Consider the following 15,445-nt stretch of genomic DNA (forward strand, 5'->3'; position numbering starts at 1 on the left):
CGGGGACATTGGGAGGGAGGGGACATTGTTGGGGACGGGGAGTGGCGGCCCCTCACGGGCAGACCCCGGCGGGCCCTTTAAAGGCCAGGCCACGCCCCTTTGCGGCGAGGCCACGCCCAGTCCCCCGCCCTCTCCAGAACGCCCCGCCCCTTTCCCCAGAGGCCGGGCCCTCCTACGTCCCCGACGCGATGACGCAAGACGCCGGGGCCGCGGCCCGCGCGCGGCGTCACGCATCGCCCCGTCGCAAGATGGCGGAGCTGGACCTGCTGGGTTCCATCCTGAGCTCCATGGAGCGGCCGCCCGCCGCCGCCGACGGCGAGACGCGGCGCCGGGCGCGGGGTCAGCGGGGCTGGGGAGGACGCGGAGGCACCGGGGGAAGGCGGGGGGGGGGGGCACCGACCGGTCGGGGCGGGGAGCGGCGCGTCCCGGCTCTTCGCCCTCGCAACCCCCCCCACTCCCGGCGCCCACCCTCACGCGAGACCCCGCCGCGCGCGGGCTGCTGGCTCCGCTCCCTCTCTGTGCACGCGCTTGCTCTCCTGATTGACGGGGGGAGGGGGGGTCTGGCCACGCCCCACGCCACGCCCATCCCAGGTCACGCCCCGCCCATTCAGTGACATCCCCGGGATGGTGCTGGCCCGGCCCCCTCCGCCCCCCGGAGGTTCTGGGGGGGGTCGCTGCCGACCTGACCCTCCCTGTCCGCTCCAGAACAAGCCGCTCGCATGAAGAAGCTGCAGGAGCAGGAGAAGCGCCAGAAGGTCGAGTTCAGAAAGAGGGTGAGTGGGGGGACAGGCATCACTGGGCATTTCGGGCCACTCTTCATGGGCCCCCCCAAATTCCTGGGCCCCCCTGGACTGCCCGTGTATCCCCAGATGGAGCAGGAGGTGTCCCAGTTCATCCAGGCCACCGGGGAGCCTCGGCGCCGGTTCCAGCCCATGAACAAGATTGAGAGGAGCATCTTGTGAGTGGGGCCCTGGGCACACTGGGAAGGTGGGCACTGGGGGAGTACTGTGTGCTCTGCGGGGCACTAGGGGGACACTGGGAGGGCAGGGGCGGGGCAGAGGGGACACTGAGAGCGCTTGGGAGAACATTGGCGACCCTGAGGGACGTGGGGATGGGAGGGCACTTGGGAGGATACTGGGGGCACTGGGGAAACTATGGCTGCACTGTTGGGGCAATACTGTGAACACTGGCGTTGGACACTGGAGACACGGGGCAGGACAGGAGCACACCAGGATGGCAGCTGTACTCTGGGGCAGTTGGGGACCCTTGTGAGGGGGGGAAGGACCCCTCTGGGGAGCCCCAGTGCCAGCAGTTCCCTGTTCCCCCAGGCACGACGTGGCGGAGGTGGCCGGGCTGACATCCTTCTCCTTTGGAGATGACGAGGACAGTCGCTACGTAATGGTGTTCAAAAAGGTGGGGGATGGCGGGAGACACTGTGGGGAGGACCAGGGGAGGTGAGGGAACACAGGGCGATGCCAGTGTCCCCAGGAGTTCGCGCCGTCGGACGAGGAGCTGGACGCGTATCGGCGCGGCGAGGAGTGGGACCCGGCCCGAGCTGAGGAGCGGCGTCGCCTCCGGGTAGGCGGGGCTTAGTGGCCGTGGGGCGGGACTTAATTGCGATATGGGTGGGGCCCAACAGGGCGTGGCCAGATGGGTGTGGCATGCACTCACAGTGGGGGCAGGGCTTATATGGGTGTGGCACAGGCTTGGTGGGTGCGGCCTGAGCGGGTGGTGTATGGCGGGGCTTGTTGCTGACGCCTTGCCCCCAGGAGCTGGCGGCACAGCAGGAGGAGGCGGAGCTTGAGCGCGGCCCGGCCCCCCCGGGTCCCCCCAACGACTACAAAGACAAATATCGGCACCTGATCGGCTCCGACGCCGCCAAAGCTGCTGCCCGCACCATGGAGGCCAACAAGGCGTATGGCTGTGGTGAGCAGGGGGTCCTGGGGAGGTCCCGAGGGAGTCTGTGATGGTCCAGGAGGGTCCCCGGGGTCCAGGAGGCCTGGAGGTGTCCTGGATACCTGGATCCCTTCCCGGGGGAGTTTTGGGCACCCAAATACCTAGGCTCTCGATGGAGGGCTGGGGGGTCGCTGTGGGAGTCACAGCCACCTGGTTCCACCCTGTGCCCCCCCAGTGCCGGTGGCCAACAAGCGGGACACACGCTCCATCGAAGAGGCCATGAACGAGATCCGGGCCAAGAAGCGGCTGCGGCAGGCGGAGGACGAGGGCGGGGCCGGGGGGGGCCCCGGGGGCCCCTCTGTGTGATAGGAGGGTGGTGGGGGGGCTGTAGCCCCCGGGGGTATTTAACAGTGTGGGGGAGGGTGACAGGGATGCACAGCAGGGGTGATAAAGCACCTCATCTCCTGGCCTGGTCCCCATGTCTGTTTTGGGGGGCAGTTGTGGTGAGGGGGGGCACCCCCATATCCCAGATTGTGTGTGTGCGTGTCCCGCCGCTCCCAACAAAGCATGAGTGGGGAGCTCCTGGTACTTCATGAAGTTTACTTCACGAAGTGGGGGGAACCCCTTGGCGGGGGGGGCAGGGTGGGCCTCTCTGCCTCTCCCCGTCCTACGTGGCCTTGGGATTTTGGAATTTGCGCCCCGTGAACTTGGCCCCATCCCCCAGGACCTCCTCAATCCTGGGGGGGATGAGAGCTCAGTGGGGTGACATGGGGGTGATCCAGGGGTCAGCAGACGTGGGGGGGTTGGGGAAGGGGCGGGGGCACATGTGGGACTCACAGGGACAAGGACACTCCTGGGGGGGACATGGGGATGGGCTTGGGCACCCCCCCAGCTCTCTGTGGGGGATGTGGGGACATGGAGGCAGCAGGGACCCCTGGGGACATGTGGGGACAAGGGGGGACGCACACAGATTTGGGGACAAGGGAGGGGACACAGACGTGGAGACCCCTCGCCTCATCAGCTGGTTGTACTTGGCTGAGCGCTTCGAGCAACAGGGAGCCCCCGTCTGGATCTGGGGGGGGATGGGGGACAACGGAGGGTGTCATGGGGGAACAGGGGGTGACAGGGCATGCTGGGACTCACCTGGCCAGCGCAGAGCCCCACGACGAGGTCCGAAATGAAGGTGTCCTCAGTCTCGCCCGAGCGGTGACTCACCATGACCCCCCAGCTGTAGCTCTGGGCCAGCTTGCACCTGTGGAGGTACACAGGCAGGGTCACGGGAGGTGACATGGGGACATGAGCTGGGATGAGGGTTGTGCCTGAGGTTTTCACACAAGGGCTTTGCACTGGATGATGAGGGGCATTTCCATGAGAGATTTTTGTGCAGAGGCCTTGCCTCGTATGAGTTTGCACAAGGCCTCTTCCCAAGGAGCCTTTTCCCGAGGGTTTGTGCAAGGATTTGCCTGCGCACTCGCGCCTGGATGGACACGGTGAGCCGGGGGCTTTCACAGAGATTCGCAGGAGGGTTTGCACAGACTCAGCCTGAATGGCTTCCGTGGTCAGGGTCTTCACAAGAGTTTGTGTGAATTTGTGTGTGCAGTCACACCTGGATGGCCTCAGCTGTGGGGGATTTGCACGTGCGCTCACACCCGGATGGACTCCGTAACGAGGGGGTTACGCGGGGACGATGACCCCCGCGCAAGGGTGTGGGGTCACACGAGGATCACGCCTGCATGGACTCGGTGCGGGGCATTTGCACAGGGAGTTGCACGAGGATTCGGAGGACTCGCGCCCGGATGGACTTGGTGACCAATCTGATCTGGTTGACCTTGAGCAGGAGGCAGCTGCGTGCCTGCAGTTTGGCCGCCCGTGCGATGAGTTTTGGGTTGGTCGCTGTCAGATCATTGTCCACCACCTGGATGTCCGCCTGTGTCAAGAACTGCTTCCAGCCGTCCCTGTCATCCTGGTCAAAGGGGTCCTCAACTGACACCATGGTGGGGAAACAGCCACCAGGATGTACCAGTGTGCACCAATATGGCCCAGTCACCTGGGGGTGTGGGAGAGGGACTGACCACCCTGCGGCCCTGGGCACGGCCTTGTATCAGCTATCAGAGTCCCCAGCTGCCTTTCCAGTGCCTCCCAGTTACGCCCCAGTCCATTCCAGGTCATCCCAATGCCCTGCAGTGCGTCGCAGTCCTTCTCAGTGTCACTCCCCTGCTTCCCAGTGCCTTCCCAGTGCCCTCCCAGTGCCATCGAAGTCCCTCCCAGTGCCCTCTCAGTTTCATCCCAGTGCTCAGCAGGGTAGTCCTTGATGAAGCTCTGGTAGAGCTGCCCCAGCTGCTCCCCAGTGATGAAGAGCTTGGGATCCAGGGGGGGATTTGAAGTCCAGGTCATATTTGCCCTCATGGCAGAGTTCAGAGGCTGCCATGTCCATCCCGATGGCCACCTCGTCCATGTACCCAGCCTTCCCAATGGCTGCTTTCAGAAGCTCCAGCGCTGGAAGGGCACCCAGGGAGCTGGGCCTAAATTCCCCCTGAATCCCCAAATCTCCCCTGAACCCCCACCCCAGCAGAGACAGACCTGGGGCAACCAGGACCCAAATCGCTCTTGGTCCCCCAAATCCCTCCAGAGACCACAGGGACCCCATACGTGGACACGCTCAATGCTGACCCTTGGCCAAGGGGACCTGGGCATCCAGGCCTGAAGACCACCCCCCTTAATTGCCCTCCCTCCAAAGGCAGATGGACCCAGGTGTCCAGGTGCCCCCCCTCCACCTCCTGCCCTTTCTCACCCCTGCCCCACTGCCCCATGACCTCTCTCTAATTACCACAAATTCATGATGTGACCCCAAAACCCAACCAATCTCGGTGCCGTCCATCTCAGTCGTGACCTTGATCTTCTCCTGCTCCACCATGCTGAGTTTCTGGGGTATGGGGAGGGAGTGTCGGCCTCCCTGCCTACCCCTAAGTGTCCCCCAATTCCTCCTGCCCCTCCCTCACATGCACCTTCTCCACCAGAGCTGGGCCCAGGGTCTTGTTGATGTGTTCCATGGCTTTCAGGACCCCTGGAGGGGGCAGAAGGTGTGACCTCTGACCTGACACGTGGGGATTTGGGGATGTGGGAAGGGTTGGGGGGCTTGTTTTGTCTTGGGGGGAATGAGATGGGTGTTGAGGGGTGGTTTAGGGGATGCAGTTGGGTCTTGGGTGGGGGTGTAGAGGATGCAGTTGGGTCTTGGAGGGTCATTGCGGGGGAGGCAGCTGATCATGGGGGATCTATTTGAATCCTGGGAGCTCTTGGAGGACCCAAGTGGGTCTTGGGGTTGTTGTAGGCTCTCGAGGGGTCTGGTTGGACCATTGGGGGGGTCACTGGAGGGATTGTTGGCTCTTGGGGGGGATCTGTTTGGGTTTTAGGGTACCTCCTTGGGACTTTCAGGGTCTTGGGGGTCCCTGAATGTTTTTGGGGGTCACTGGCTGTGCCCACTTTCCCCCTTTCTCAAGGTCCCAGCTTACCAAAGTCCCGCCTTTGCCCATGTAGCGGCTCTCATCCCCATCCTGGAGCTCCAGGGCCTCATGAATCCCAGTGCAGGCTCCACTGGGAAGAGCTGCCCAGAACCATCCTGGGGTAGGAGGGGACTGTCACTGCCTGCCCTGGGACTCTCCACGTCCCCAGCACTCCTGATACATTCCACCACAACCCTGAGCCTCCTCCAAGTCCTCAAACCCCCCCATGAGCCCCCCACCCCAACACCCCCCCTGCCCCTCCACACCCTTGGCTGTAAACAGATCCACTTCTGCTGTGGGATTCCCATGGGAATCTAGGATCTCCTGGGCCATGATCTTCTGGATGGACATGGCTGTGTGGGGTAGGGGACCCAGGGGTCAAAGCCAAGGTCAAGGGCATCCCAGCCTGACCCTGGACTCCGCAGAGGCCCCCCCCCCCCAGCTCCCGGGATGGAACCCCTGTGTCCAGGTGCCCTGAGCTGGCCCTATGTCCCCCCATCCCACGGGGGACCCTGAGTGAGCCCAGACCCCTCTCCCCAGCACCCGGGACATTGAAAGGGGCCCAGGGCGGGTCCAGGCCCCTCTCACCCAGTGCTGCCTCTGCCTGGGACCCTTCCACCTCCCCCACAGGGGCCGCCGGGATAATTTATCCCCTTCTCTTTGCCCCTCTCCCCTGGAGGGACCGTGGTCAAATTGAGCCCCTGCTGGGGGTTAGGGGTGGTGCCCCAAGTGCCCGGGGCTGGTAGCACTTGGCGATGGTCCTTGGGCGTCTCCCCCTGGCTTTGGGGCTATTTTTAGCCCCCCTTAAAGGTCACGATAACACGACCCCCAGCCGGGGGGCTGGAGCACCGCCTGAAGGCCCTGGGAGAAACAGCCCCAGCCAGAAGGGGAGGGGGTGAATTGGGGGGACAAGGTTTTGGGGGTGCAGAAGGTCCTTTGCGGGGGGGGGAGTTCAACCCCGAAGGACTACCGAAGGGGGGGAGGGGGGCGACTCAGCCCCATGGGCGCCACAGCGTGGGGGAGGGGCGGTGGCTTTGACCACTTCCCGGGGAACTTCTCGCCGGGGGGGCGGGTCCGGGCCTTTTATGGGGGGTGGAACGGACGCCCTCACGAGCCCTCGACCCCCCCAATCCGGCACTGGGGGTCGTGGCACCCTCGGCCCCCCTCGGGGAGAGACGATCCCGAACGCCTTGGTCTCCCCCTTCCCTGTCCTCAACCGCCGGACCCCTCCCCCACTCCGGGGCAGGAAGTGAAACCGCTGCCCCTCCCCCTCCCCCCGGAAAGTCCCGCCCGGGTCTGAGTCAAACCGCGACCCACGGGGGGAGGGGCGGGAGTCCTGCACCCCCAGACCCACATTGAACTCCCATCCCCCGCTAGCGACCCCCGTTCGGGGCTGCACGTAGGGCCCAGCGCGGGGCGGGGTGTCGCGATAAGGGCGTGTGTGTATCAGAAAAACCGTGATTCACAATATAGGGGGAGGTGGCGCAATAACGGGGGATTCGTTATTAGTCGGGAGGGATCACGATAACCGCGGGGCTGTCGCGATAACGGGGGGGGAGTCGGACTAACGGGGGAGAGGGGGCACAATAAGGGGTGGGGGTCGAGGTAACGGGGAGGGTCGGAATAACGGAAGCGAGTGTCGGGATACTGAGGGGGTGTTTGAATAACGGGGGCCGATGCGTCGTGATAATCGCCGGATCCAGAATACGAGGGGATTGCATTGAGGGGAGGTGTGGGCGCAATAAGGGAAGGGTTCACAATAATGGGAGTGCGGGCATCGCGATAACAGTGGGGGCTGGGACAACGCGGGGGATCGCAATGGGAGGAAGACGTCGCGACAATGAGGGAAGGGTCGCGATACAAAGCCCCCCCCCCCCCCCCCCATCGCCGCGCGCCCTCCGGGACGCGCGGGGCGTTCCCGTCCCTTCAGGCCCCGCCCCTTCAGGCCCCGCCCCCTGCCGTCCCCTATGAAAACCGCCGCGCGGCGCCGCCGCCGCTTCTCCGCCGCCGCCGCGCTCGGGTCGCACTGCGCCGGCGCCGGACGAAAACCCCGCCCCTTCCCAGGCGCAGCCCCGCCCCCCGCGGCAGGCCACGCCTCCCCGCCCCGCCCGCCCGCCCGCCGCCGCCATGAGCGGGTGGGCGCCCTACGTGGAGACGCTGCTGGCGGACGGCACCTGCCAGGATGCCGCAATCGTCGGCTATCGCGACACCCCCGCCGTCTGGGCCGCCGCCCCCGGCAAGACCTTCGCCAATATCACGGTGAGAGGCCGGGACTGGCGGGGGTGGGGGGGGGGGCTAGCGCGCCGAGGCGTTTCCCGCCCAAGCGCGCGGAGGGCGGGGGGACCCAGTGGCCGCTGAGGGGCGGGGCTGACCCCCCCCGCCCCTCCCGCGACGGGCTCCGGGAAGGACAAAAAAGGGAGAAAAACGCAAAAGCGCCAGCGTGGAGCGCGGGGGGTTGGGGGGGTGGCGGCGGCGCGGGCGCTGCCCATGCCCGGGGACCCGGTGCCGGGGGAGGGCCGGTGCTGGGGGGCTCTGGGGCCGGGGGGGGTCCCGGCGGCGAGGCAGTCCCCTCCTTAACCCCGTTTCGAGCACTTTGGGGGGGTCGCAGGCGGCCGGGGAAGGGGGGATGGGCGAACACCACGTGGTTGGACGACCTCCCTCTCCACTTCCCATCTATTTTATTGCGGTCCCCTAAGTGAATGGCGGGGCTCTAGTCGGGGAGGTGGGGGGGGGGGGGGGTGGAGGAACCCCTCCCCACTTAAAAACCCTCTAAAAATGCACGGAATGCGGCCACTTCCCGGTGGAGGAGGGGCGGCCGGGGCTTCCTGTGGGGGAGGGGCGGCGCGCGCGCACCCCCCCTCCCCCCTCCCCACTTCCCCCCACGGAAATGGGGGGGGGAGGAGAGAAGTTTGGGGAGGCCCATGGTGGGAAAGGGGAGCTACCGGACCCCTGGTTCCTGTGTAGGGTCATGGGGGATTTACGGGGGTCCCCCAGGGCCCACGGGTCACAGGTTGCGGGTCACGGGGGAGTCATGGGGGTCGCAGGACGCCTGGGCCACCCGGGGGACTATGGGGGGGGGCTCATGGGGGTCCCTGGACTTAAGGTCCCGATGGGGCTTTCTGGGTTAACACTGGGTTAAATGTAGGGTCCCTGGGGGGTTCGTTTGAGGGGTCCCTTATGGGGTTCCTGGGGGGCTGTTTTTGGGGTTCCTGACCTGTTCTCCCCCGTGGTAGCTGGTGGAAGCATTGGCCCTGGAGGGTCTCGAGTTTTGGGGGGTTACGGGGATCCTCGGATCCTCTACTGGGGTTCCCTTGGGGATCAGGGGTCAGACGTGGGGTCCCTGCCGGGAGTAATGGGGATCCCAGGACACCTGGGTCCCTTTTATGGTCATGGAGTGGGAGTTATGAGAGTCCCTGTTTGCCGAGTGCCCTGTAGGGGCCCTGCCCGGGGGTTTGGCGTCTGCGTTTGGTTTTGGTGGTCCCTGGGTGGGCCTTTGGGGTCCTCTTGACCTGTCCCCACCCTTGTCCGGCCTGCAAAAGTGATGGACCTTGAGCAGGGGGAGTTATGGCAGTCCCCAGACAGCTGTGTTCTTTACGGGGTCACGAGTGGGTTTTGGGGGTCTGGGGTCTGTTTTTGGGGTGCCCCCTTGACCCTTGTACCAACAGCCAGCGGAGGTGGCGGCACTGGTGGGCCCCGAGCGGGGGCCACTGCTGGTGCAGGGACTGACGCTGGGGGGGCTGCGCTGCTCCGTCATCCGGGACTCGCTGCTGGTGGAGGGGGAGCACAGCATGGACCTGCGCACCAAGGGGGCTGCCGGAGCGCCCACCTTCAACATCACGGCCGCCATCACCAACAAAAGTGAGGGGCCCCCTGGAACCACCCCCGTGTCACCCCCATCACCCTCCCCAGCACACCCCCTGCCATCCCCTTCCCCTGTGATCCCTCCACCTTCAAAATCACCAACAAGAGGAACCTCCCCCTGGAACCACCCCATCACCCTGTATCACTCCCCACCCCCACACTTTCCTGTCACCCTTTATTACCTCCTGACCTGTTCCTGTCACCCCCCGTGACCCCAAGCCTCCGCACGTGCCCCCCACGTATCTCATGGCCTCACTGTGTCACCCCCAGCACTTGTTGCTCCCCAGATACCCCCCCCCCGCCCCCATGTCACTCTGTGTCCTCTCCCCACACAACTCTACCTGGCCACGTCACCTGCTGCCCTCTCACCTGTGTCACCCCTGACCTGCTTCCCGTTAATGTCCCCCCTCCCCCTTGCCCCAAGTCCCCCCAGATTACCTGTCCCGGGGTCCCTTCATCCCATCTGTTGCTTCCTGCCCCTCTCCCCTCTGTCTGTCTGGGGATTGATGGGGGTTTTGGGGGATTGGGAATGACGCCCCCCCACCTTATGCCCCTACCCCCACAGCCATCGTGCTGGCCATGGGCAAGGAGGGAGTCCACGGTGGCTGCGTCAACAAGAAATGTTATGAGATGGCCAATCACCTGCGGCGCAGCCAGTACTGAGGGGGCTTGGGGGGACCCCCGGGACCCCCTCGGGGACCCCTGGACCCCCAGGGACCAGCAGGAGCCGCCAGGGACCAGCAGGACCCCATCCTCAACTCCTCTGTCACCACCCCGATCCCCGCTGCCGGCAGCAATAAAGTGCCCTTGTGGGGAGTCGCTGCGGGTCGGGGATTTCAGGGATCTGGGTGCTGTGGGGAACCTCGATGCGCGGCCGGGGCCATGGGGCGCGGTCCTGCCCTCCACCCAGGGCGGGGGAGGCCTCCCCGGATACCCGGGTCCAAGGGTGCTGCCATGCCCCAGGGGGACAAAGTCCGCGATGGGGCGGGGGTGACGCCTCAGCACCCGCCCCGTGACCTCCCCCCAGACTCTCAGGAGGCAAAGTTTGGAGGCAGAGGCTTTATTGGGGGGCTGCACTGATGGCAGGGGCTGCACCAGCAGCAGGGGGGAAGTCAGTTGGGGGTCCAGACAGCAGCTGGGGGGGCGGCAAGATGGAATAAGGGGGCGGGGGACATTTGGGAGGAACAGAAAGGGCCTGTGGGGAATTGGGGGGCAGGAACTTTAGATATTCTGGCAAATTGTGAGGGGGGGCCCCAGGTGTTCAGGCAGTGGTGTGGGGCAGAGGTGGGGATTGGGGAGGTTGGTGGGATGGGGTGATATGGGGCAGAGGTGGGGATTGGGGAGGTTGGTGGGATGGGGTGATGAAGGGCAGCAGTGCGGATGTGGGGGGATGGGGTGGGGCAGAGAGAGATGGGGAGGCTGATGTGGGTGAAGAAGGTGGCGTAGGGCAGAGATGGGGATGTGGGAAGGTGATGTGGGGCAGGATCAGGCGTCCGGGCAGGAGGAAGCGGCTCCGGTGCCATCGAGTCCATATAAGGGCAACGTGGTGGCTCCGGCGCTTCCTGTTCCCCCCCCTCCCCCCGTCTGACTCACGGACGTGGGGGGGAAGGGCCCGCAGTTGCCCCACGGGGGGAATTGGGGTATCGGGAGTTGGGCCGTGGGCCGGATGGAGTGTCAATCCCTCCGACCCCCTCACCCAGCATGGAGGGACTCAGGTGTTGGGGCCCCCTGCGTGCCTTTGCCCCTACCATGAGGTGACCCCCATGGCTGTGAGGTTGGGGCACACCAGCACCCCATCACTGTCACCTGTGGAGCCATGGCACCCCTACATCCTGTAGGACAGTGTCATTGCCTCCCTCCCACCCCGTGTCCAGGTGACCGCGTCACCTGTAGCACCCTGACACCTGCAGGATGGTGGTGTCACCTGTGTCATCCCTGACAGCGTCTGCCCTCTGGTGTCCCCGACAACCCTCAACACCTGAGGGGACCCCAAAACTGCGGGGGGGGCGGGGGGGGGGGCTGGAGAGGAGGGACAGGGTTTGGAGGGGAATAGAAGTGCTAGGGATGGGGGTGGTCTCCAGTACCTCACCAGTGACTCCCAGTTGGAATCGATAGTAGGGGTTAGTGGGAGGTACCAGTACGGGTACGGGGACTCCGAGGGACCCCAGTGCTGACCGATGCACCCAAGAATGCCCCCAGTGCCCTCCAGTAGACCCAGACTGCCTCCACTGCCCCCCAGTGCCCGTCAGTCGCACCCAAGGAGCCTCCCAGTGACCCCCAGTGCACCCGAAGTGCCTCCCAGTGACCCCCAGTGCGCTCAAAGTGCTTCCCAGCATACCCACAGAGCCTTCCAGTGCCTGACAGCGCCCTCCAGTGTCCCAAATGCTTTCCAACATCTCCTAGTGCGTCCCGGTACCCCCCAGCACTCACCGGCTGGAACAGGACTGGCGAGGCATCACCCCACGGCGCTGAGCAGCGGCGGGACCGAGTGCGGGAAGTCCCGGTCGCCGACCCCTCCCGCCGCCACCGGTTCCTCTCAAGCCCCCCAAGATGGCGGAATCTCGCGAGAGAGGGGCGAGGCTACTCAGCACCTGCTTCCGCCCTAGCCAATCCCCTGGGTTACTGAACAATTCCTCTTCCCGCCTAAACGCTTCCCACCAATCAGAGGCGTGAGGAGGGAACGCGCCCTGGGGCGCGCGGCCACGCCCGCTCCCCTCAGAGGCGGCGCTGCTCCGCAAAGCCGCGCTCCCTGCGCGGGGCCCCCGCCCCGGCGCCGCGCACGCGCCTCGCGCAGGCGCACTGGCGCCGCGGCCCCCCCCCCCCCCCGAGTCACCTTGGGGCGCCGCCGGTGCCGGACCCCGCGCGCCCCCCACGCCCCCGGTACCAGGGCCCGGCCGCGATGGCGGCGGCGCCGGCGGCTGAGAGGCCCAAGACCTCCCCGAAGTCCGTGAAGTTTCTCTTCGGCGGCCTGGCCGGGTGAGAGCCCCCCCCACCCCACCCCCGCCAAACCGAGATATGTCCCCCCGTCAAAACCGCGATCCCGCACTCCCAAACCGAGATTCCCCCGCCCAGACCTTTCAGCTCGCCCCTAAACTCCCTTCAGCCGCCGAAACCACCCCCGATGCCCCTCCTAACCCCTCAGCCCCCCCCATCCTTTAGCTCCCCCCGATCCCCAATTGCCTGCCCCCCACAGCCGCCCCAATTCTTTCTGAGTCCCTCAAATGCTCCCCAAGCCCCCTTCAGACCCCCCCAAGCCCCAGTGCCCTCCAAAATCAATTCAAACCCACTGAACCCTTTCAAACCTCCCGAAATCCCATCCAGCTCCCCGCAAGACTTCCCTGTGCCCCCCGCCAGAGATCCCCAAAACTCCTTCAGACTCCCTCCTCACCCCAGGTTTCCTCCGAGAGGGCTGTGGGTGGATTTGGGGGGCTGTGGAGAGCGGTGTGAGTATTTTTGGGGTCCCCCTGACCCTCCCTGACCCCCTTTCTTTAGGATGGGGGCCACAGTCTTCGTGCAGCCCCTGGACTTGGTGAAGAACCGGATGCAGTTGAGCGGGGCCGGGGCCAAGGGCCGTGAGTACCGGACGTCCCTGCACGCCCTGGGGTCCATCCTACGCCACGAGGGACTGAGGGGCATCTACACGGGGTACGGGCCCTCCAAAACACCCTGCAACCACCCTGAACCTCCAATTCCCTGGGACATCTCTTGAACCCCCAAACCCCACGTCCCTGGACACCCTGGGGTCCATCCCATGCTACAAGAGGTTGCCGGTCATCTACGTGGGGTACAGACCACCCAAAACCTCAAAACCCCAAGCATCTGCAAGCTTTGTGACCCTTTCCTGCCCTCCCATTTTTGGGACCCCTGCCATTCTCTGTGTTCCCCCAGGCTCTCGGCAGGGCTTCTTCGCCAAGCTACCTACACCACCACGCGCCTGGGCATCTACAGCGTCCTCCTGGAGCGTTTTGGGGGGGCTGATGGGACCCCCCCTCCGTTCCTGGCCAAGGCAGCCATGGGCATGACAGCAGGAGCCGCGGGGGCCTTCGTGGGGACCCCAGCTGAGGTGGCCCTCATCCGCATGACAGCTGACGGCAGGTGAGCCCCTAATCCTCCAAAAAATACCTGTGCCCCCTTCCACCCCTCCCCCCCAAGTATGCTTTTTTTACCAAAATTCCTTTCTTTTGCCCCAAATCCCAGGCTGCCCCCTGGTGAGCGCCGCGGGTATCGCAATGTGTTCGACGCCCTTGTGAGGATGGCAAGGGAGGAGGGGGTGCTCACGCTGTGGAGGGTAGGTGGGGGCTGGGGGACCCTGAGATCCTCCATGACTCCCCTGCTGCCTTCCCAGGGGTGCAGGGGCTGGCCTCACGCTATGGGGGGGAAGCCGGGTGTCCCCCACACTCCCGCCTCCCACCCCAGTTCCGTATCCTCGCTGTGGTGAGGAGGAGAGCGGGGTCTGGGGGGGAAAGCGGGGATGCAGGGGGCGATGTGGTGGGGTCTAGAGGTGCACAGGACTCACCCAACCACCCCATTTTCTCCCAGGGCTGTATTCCCACCATGGCCCGTGCCGTGGTGGTCAACGCTGCCCAGCTTGCCTCCTACTCCCAGTCCAAACAATTCCTGCTTGACTCTGGTGAGTTCAGGGTGGGGGTCTGCCGTGGGGAAATCCCAAATCCTGGGGCCGTCTCCCCCCCATTCCCCTTTGATGTTTTGGGGTGCCCCCAGGGCATTTCCGCGATGACATCCTGTGCCACTTCTGCGCCAGCATGATCAGTGGGCTGGTGACCACGGCCGCCTCCATGCCCGTCGACATCGTCAAGACCCGGTGGGTTCATTTTGGGGGGGGGGTCCCCCGCTCCCCTTTAGATAATCACAGATGTGACACGTGGTCACTCCACTCCAAAACGTCGTGGTTTGCCCCTAAATTTTTCCCAACAGGATCCAGAACATGCGGACAATAGATGGGAAACCCGAGTACCGCAACGGGCTGGTGAGTGAGCAGGGTTTAGGAGGGCTACACCGTTTGGGAGTCCCCAACAATTTAGGAGGGGCTCCTCTGTCAATTTTGGGAGGAGTCCCCTTTCATGCGGGGGGTTTCACACCATGTTGGGGGTGTTCCACATCATTGGAGGTGGCGGAGAAATTCAGGTCATTTTGAGGAGATGCCCGTAATTTTGGGGAGCTCTCCCCTGGCATTTGGGGAAGGCTCCCCACTATTTTGGTGGGGTGGGGATCCCTCATTTTTGGAAGGTTTCTCATAGTTTTGGGAGGATTCCCTATCATTTTGAGGGTGTGCGTGTTATTTCAAGAAAGCTCCCCATCCTTTTGGGAGAGCATCCATGTTGTTTTTCAGAAGGTTTCTCCGTATTTTGGGGGTCCCCCTGACATACTGCTCTTCCCCACCCCCCCCCGCAGGATGTGCTGCTGAAGGTGGTGCGGTATGAAGGCTTCTTCAGCCTCTGGAAGGGCTTCACCCCCTACTACGCCCGCCTGGGCCCCCACACCGTGCTCACCTTCATCTTTCTCGAGCAGATGAACAAGTGGTACCAGCGGCTCTTCTCAGCGCCTACACCCCCTCCCCCCAGTGGGTGGGGGGGTTGGGGGGATCCAACCCGATCCTGTGGGTTCTGTAGGGGCACCTGACCCCCCACGAAGGGGCTTTGGGGGGGGTCTGACCTCTCCCTTAGGTGCTCTGGGGAGGTGGCTCTATAGGAGTGCCTGGCCCCCGTCAAGGCTATGAAGTGGCCCTGGGGCCCTGTGGAGGGGTCTTGTGCCCTGTAAGGGTGCATGACCCACTCCTTGGGGCTATAGGGATCCCTGGGGCTCTATGAAGGGGCCCTGGGCCTGACAGGGGTGCTGGATCCCTCCCACGGGGACAACAGGGGATGCCTTGTCCCTATGGGGCAGCCCTAGAGACAGTGTAGGGCACCCTCCCCCTGTGCTCCCCTCCCGCCCCTCTGGGGGTTTTGTTACCAGCCAATATCAAGTTCAAAATGCGGGGCAGGAGCCCCCCCAGATTCCGCCTCCTTCTCTTCCCCCAGCACCCTCGACCTTGTGCTTTGTTAATGAATCATGGATCGTGATCATATAATTAAAGCAAGACCTACAGACATTGGGGGGTGCTTTATCTCTGTCGCACCAGGGACGGGGTCTGTGTCTGTCGCACTGTGGGTGTGGCCTCACCCCGATCA

General features: G+C 64.6%; 3 protein-coding genes and 1 long non-coding RNA gene across 4 annotated transcripts; 3 read left to right on the forward strand and 1 right to left on the reverse strand.

Annotated features, from left to right (window-relative positions):
* The first annotated feature begins 159 nt into the window (after positions 1-159).
* SPAG7 (sperm associated antigen 7) lies at positions 160-2,361 on the forward strand. The gene is made up of 7 exons (XM_039572453.1): positions 160-339; positions 706-773; positions 870-958; positions 1,329-1,413; positions 1,489-1,578; positions 1,770-1,926; positions 2,132-2,361. The coding sequence occupies exons 1-7, from the start codon at positions 189-191 to the stop codon at positions 2,260-2,262; spliced, it is 771 nt and encodes a 256-aa protein (XP_039428387.1). The 5' UTR covers positions 160-188; the 3' UTR covers positions 2,263-2,361.
* Positions 737-12,014, reverse strand: LOC120412123. The gene is made up of 4 exons (XR_005604752.1): positions 11,688-12,014; positions 5,406-5,512; positions 3,040-3,148; positions 737-1,433 (listed from the first exon to the last, which is right to left on the reverse strand). It is a non-coding gene; the product is annotated as an uncharacterized LOC120412123 (long non-coding RNA).
* On the forward strand, positions 7,484-10,076 carry PFN1 (profilin 1). The gene is made up of 3 exons (XM_039572454.1): positions 7,484-7,655; positions 9,062-9,254; positions 9,823-10,076. Exons 1-3 carry the CDS (start codon positions 7,524-7,526, stop codon positions 9,918-9,920), a joined length of 423 nt encoding a protein of 140 aa, XP_039428388.1. The 5' UTR covers positions 7,484-7,523; the 3' UTR covers positions 9,921-10,076.
* A 67-nt stretch (positions 12,015-12,081) lies between the features above and the next one.
* SLC25A11 (solute carrier family 25 member 11) lies at positions 12,082-15,366 on the forward strand. Its single transcript, XM_039572458.1, has 8 exons — positions 12,082-12,233; positions 12,750-12,902; positions 13,146-13,352; positions 13,455-13,545; positions 13,797-13,887; positions 13,980-14,079; positions 14,193-14,244; positions 14,670-15,366. Exons 1-8 carry the CDS (start codon positions 12,157-12,159, stop codon positions 14,895-14,897), a joined length of 999 nt encoding a protein of 332 aa, XP_039428392.1. The 5' UTR covers positions 12,082-12,156; the 3' UTR covers positions 14,898-15,366.
* Positions 15,367-15,445: the final 79 nt, after the last annotated feature.

This window comes from Corvus cornix, unplaced genomic scaffold (genome assembly GCF_000738735.6).
Source record: "Corvus cornix cornix isolate S_Up_H32 unplaced genomic scaffold, ASM73873v5 scaffold14, whole genome shotgun sequence".
NCBI lineage: Eukaryota > Metazoa > Chordata > Aves > Passeriformes > Corvidae > Corvus > Corvus cornix.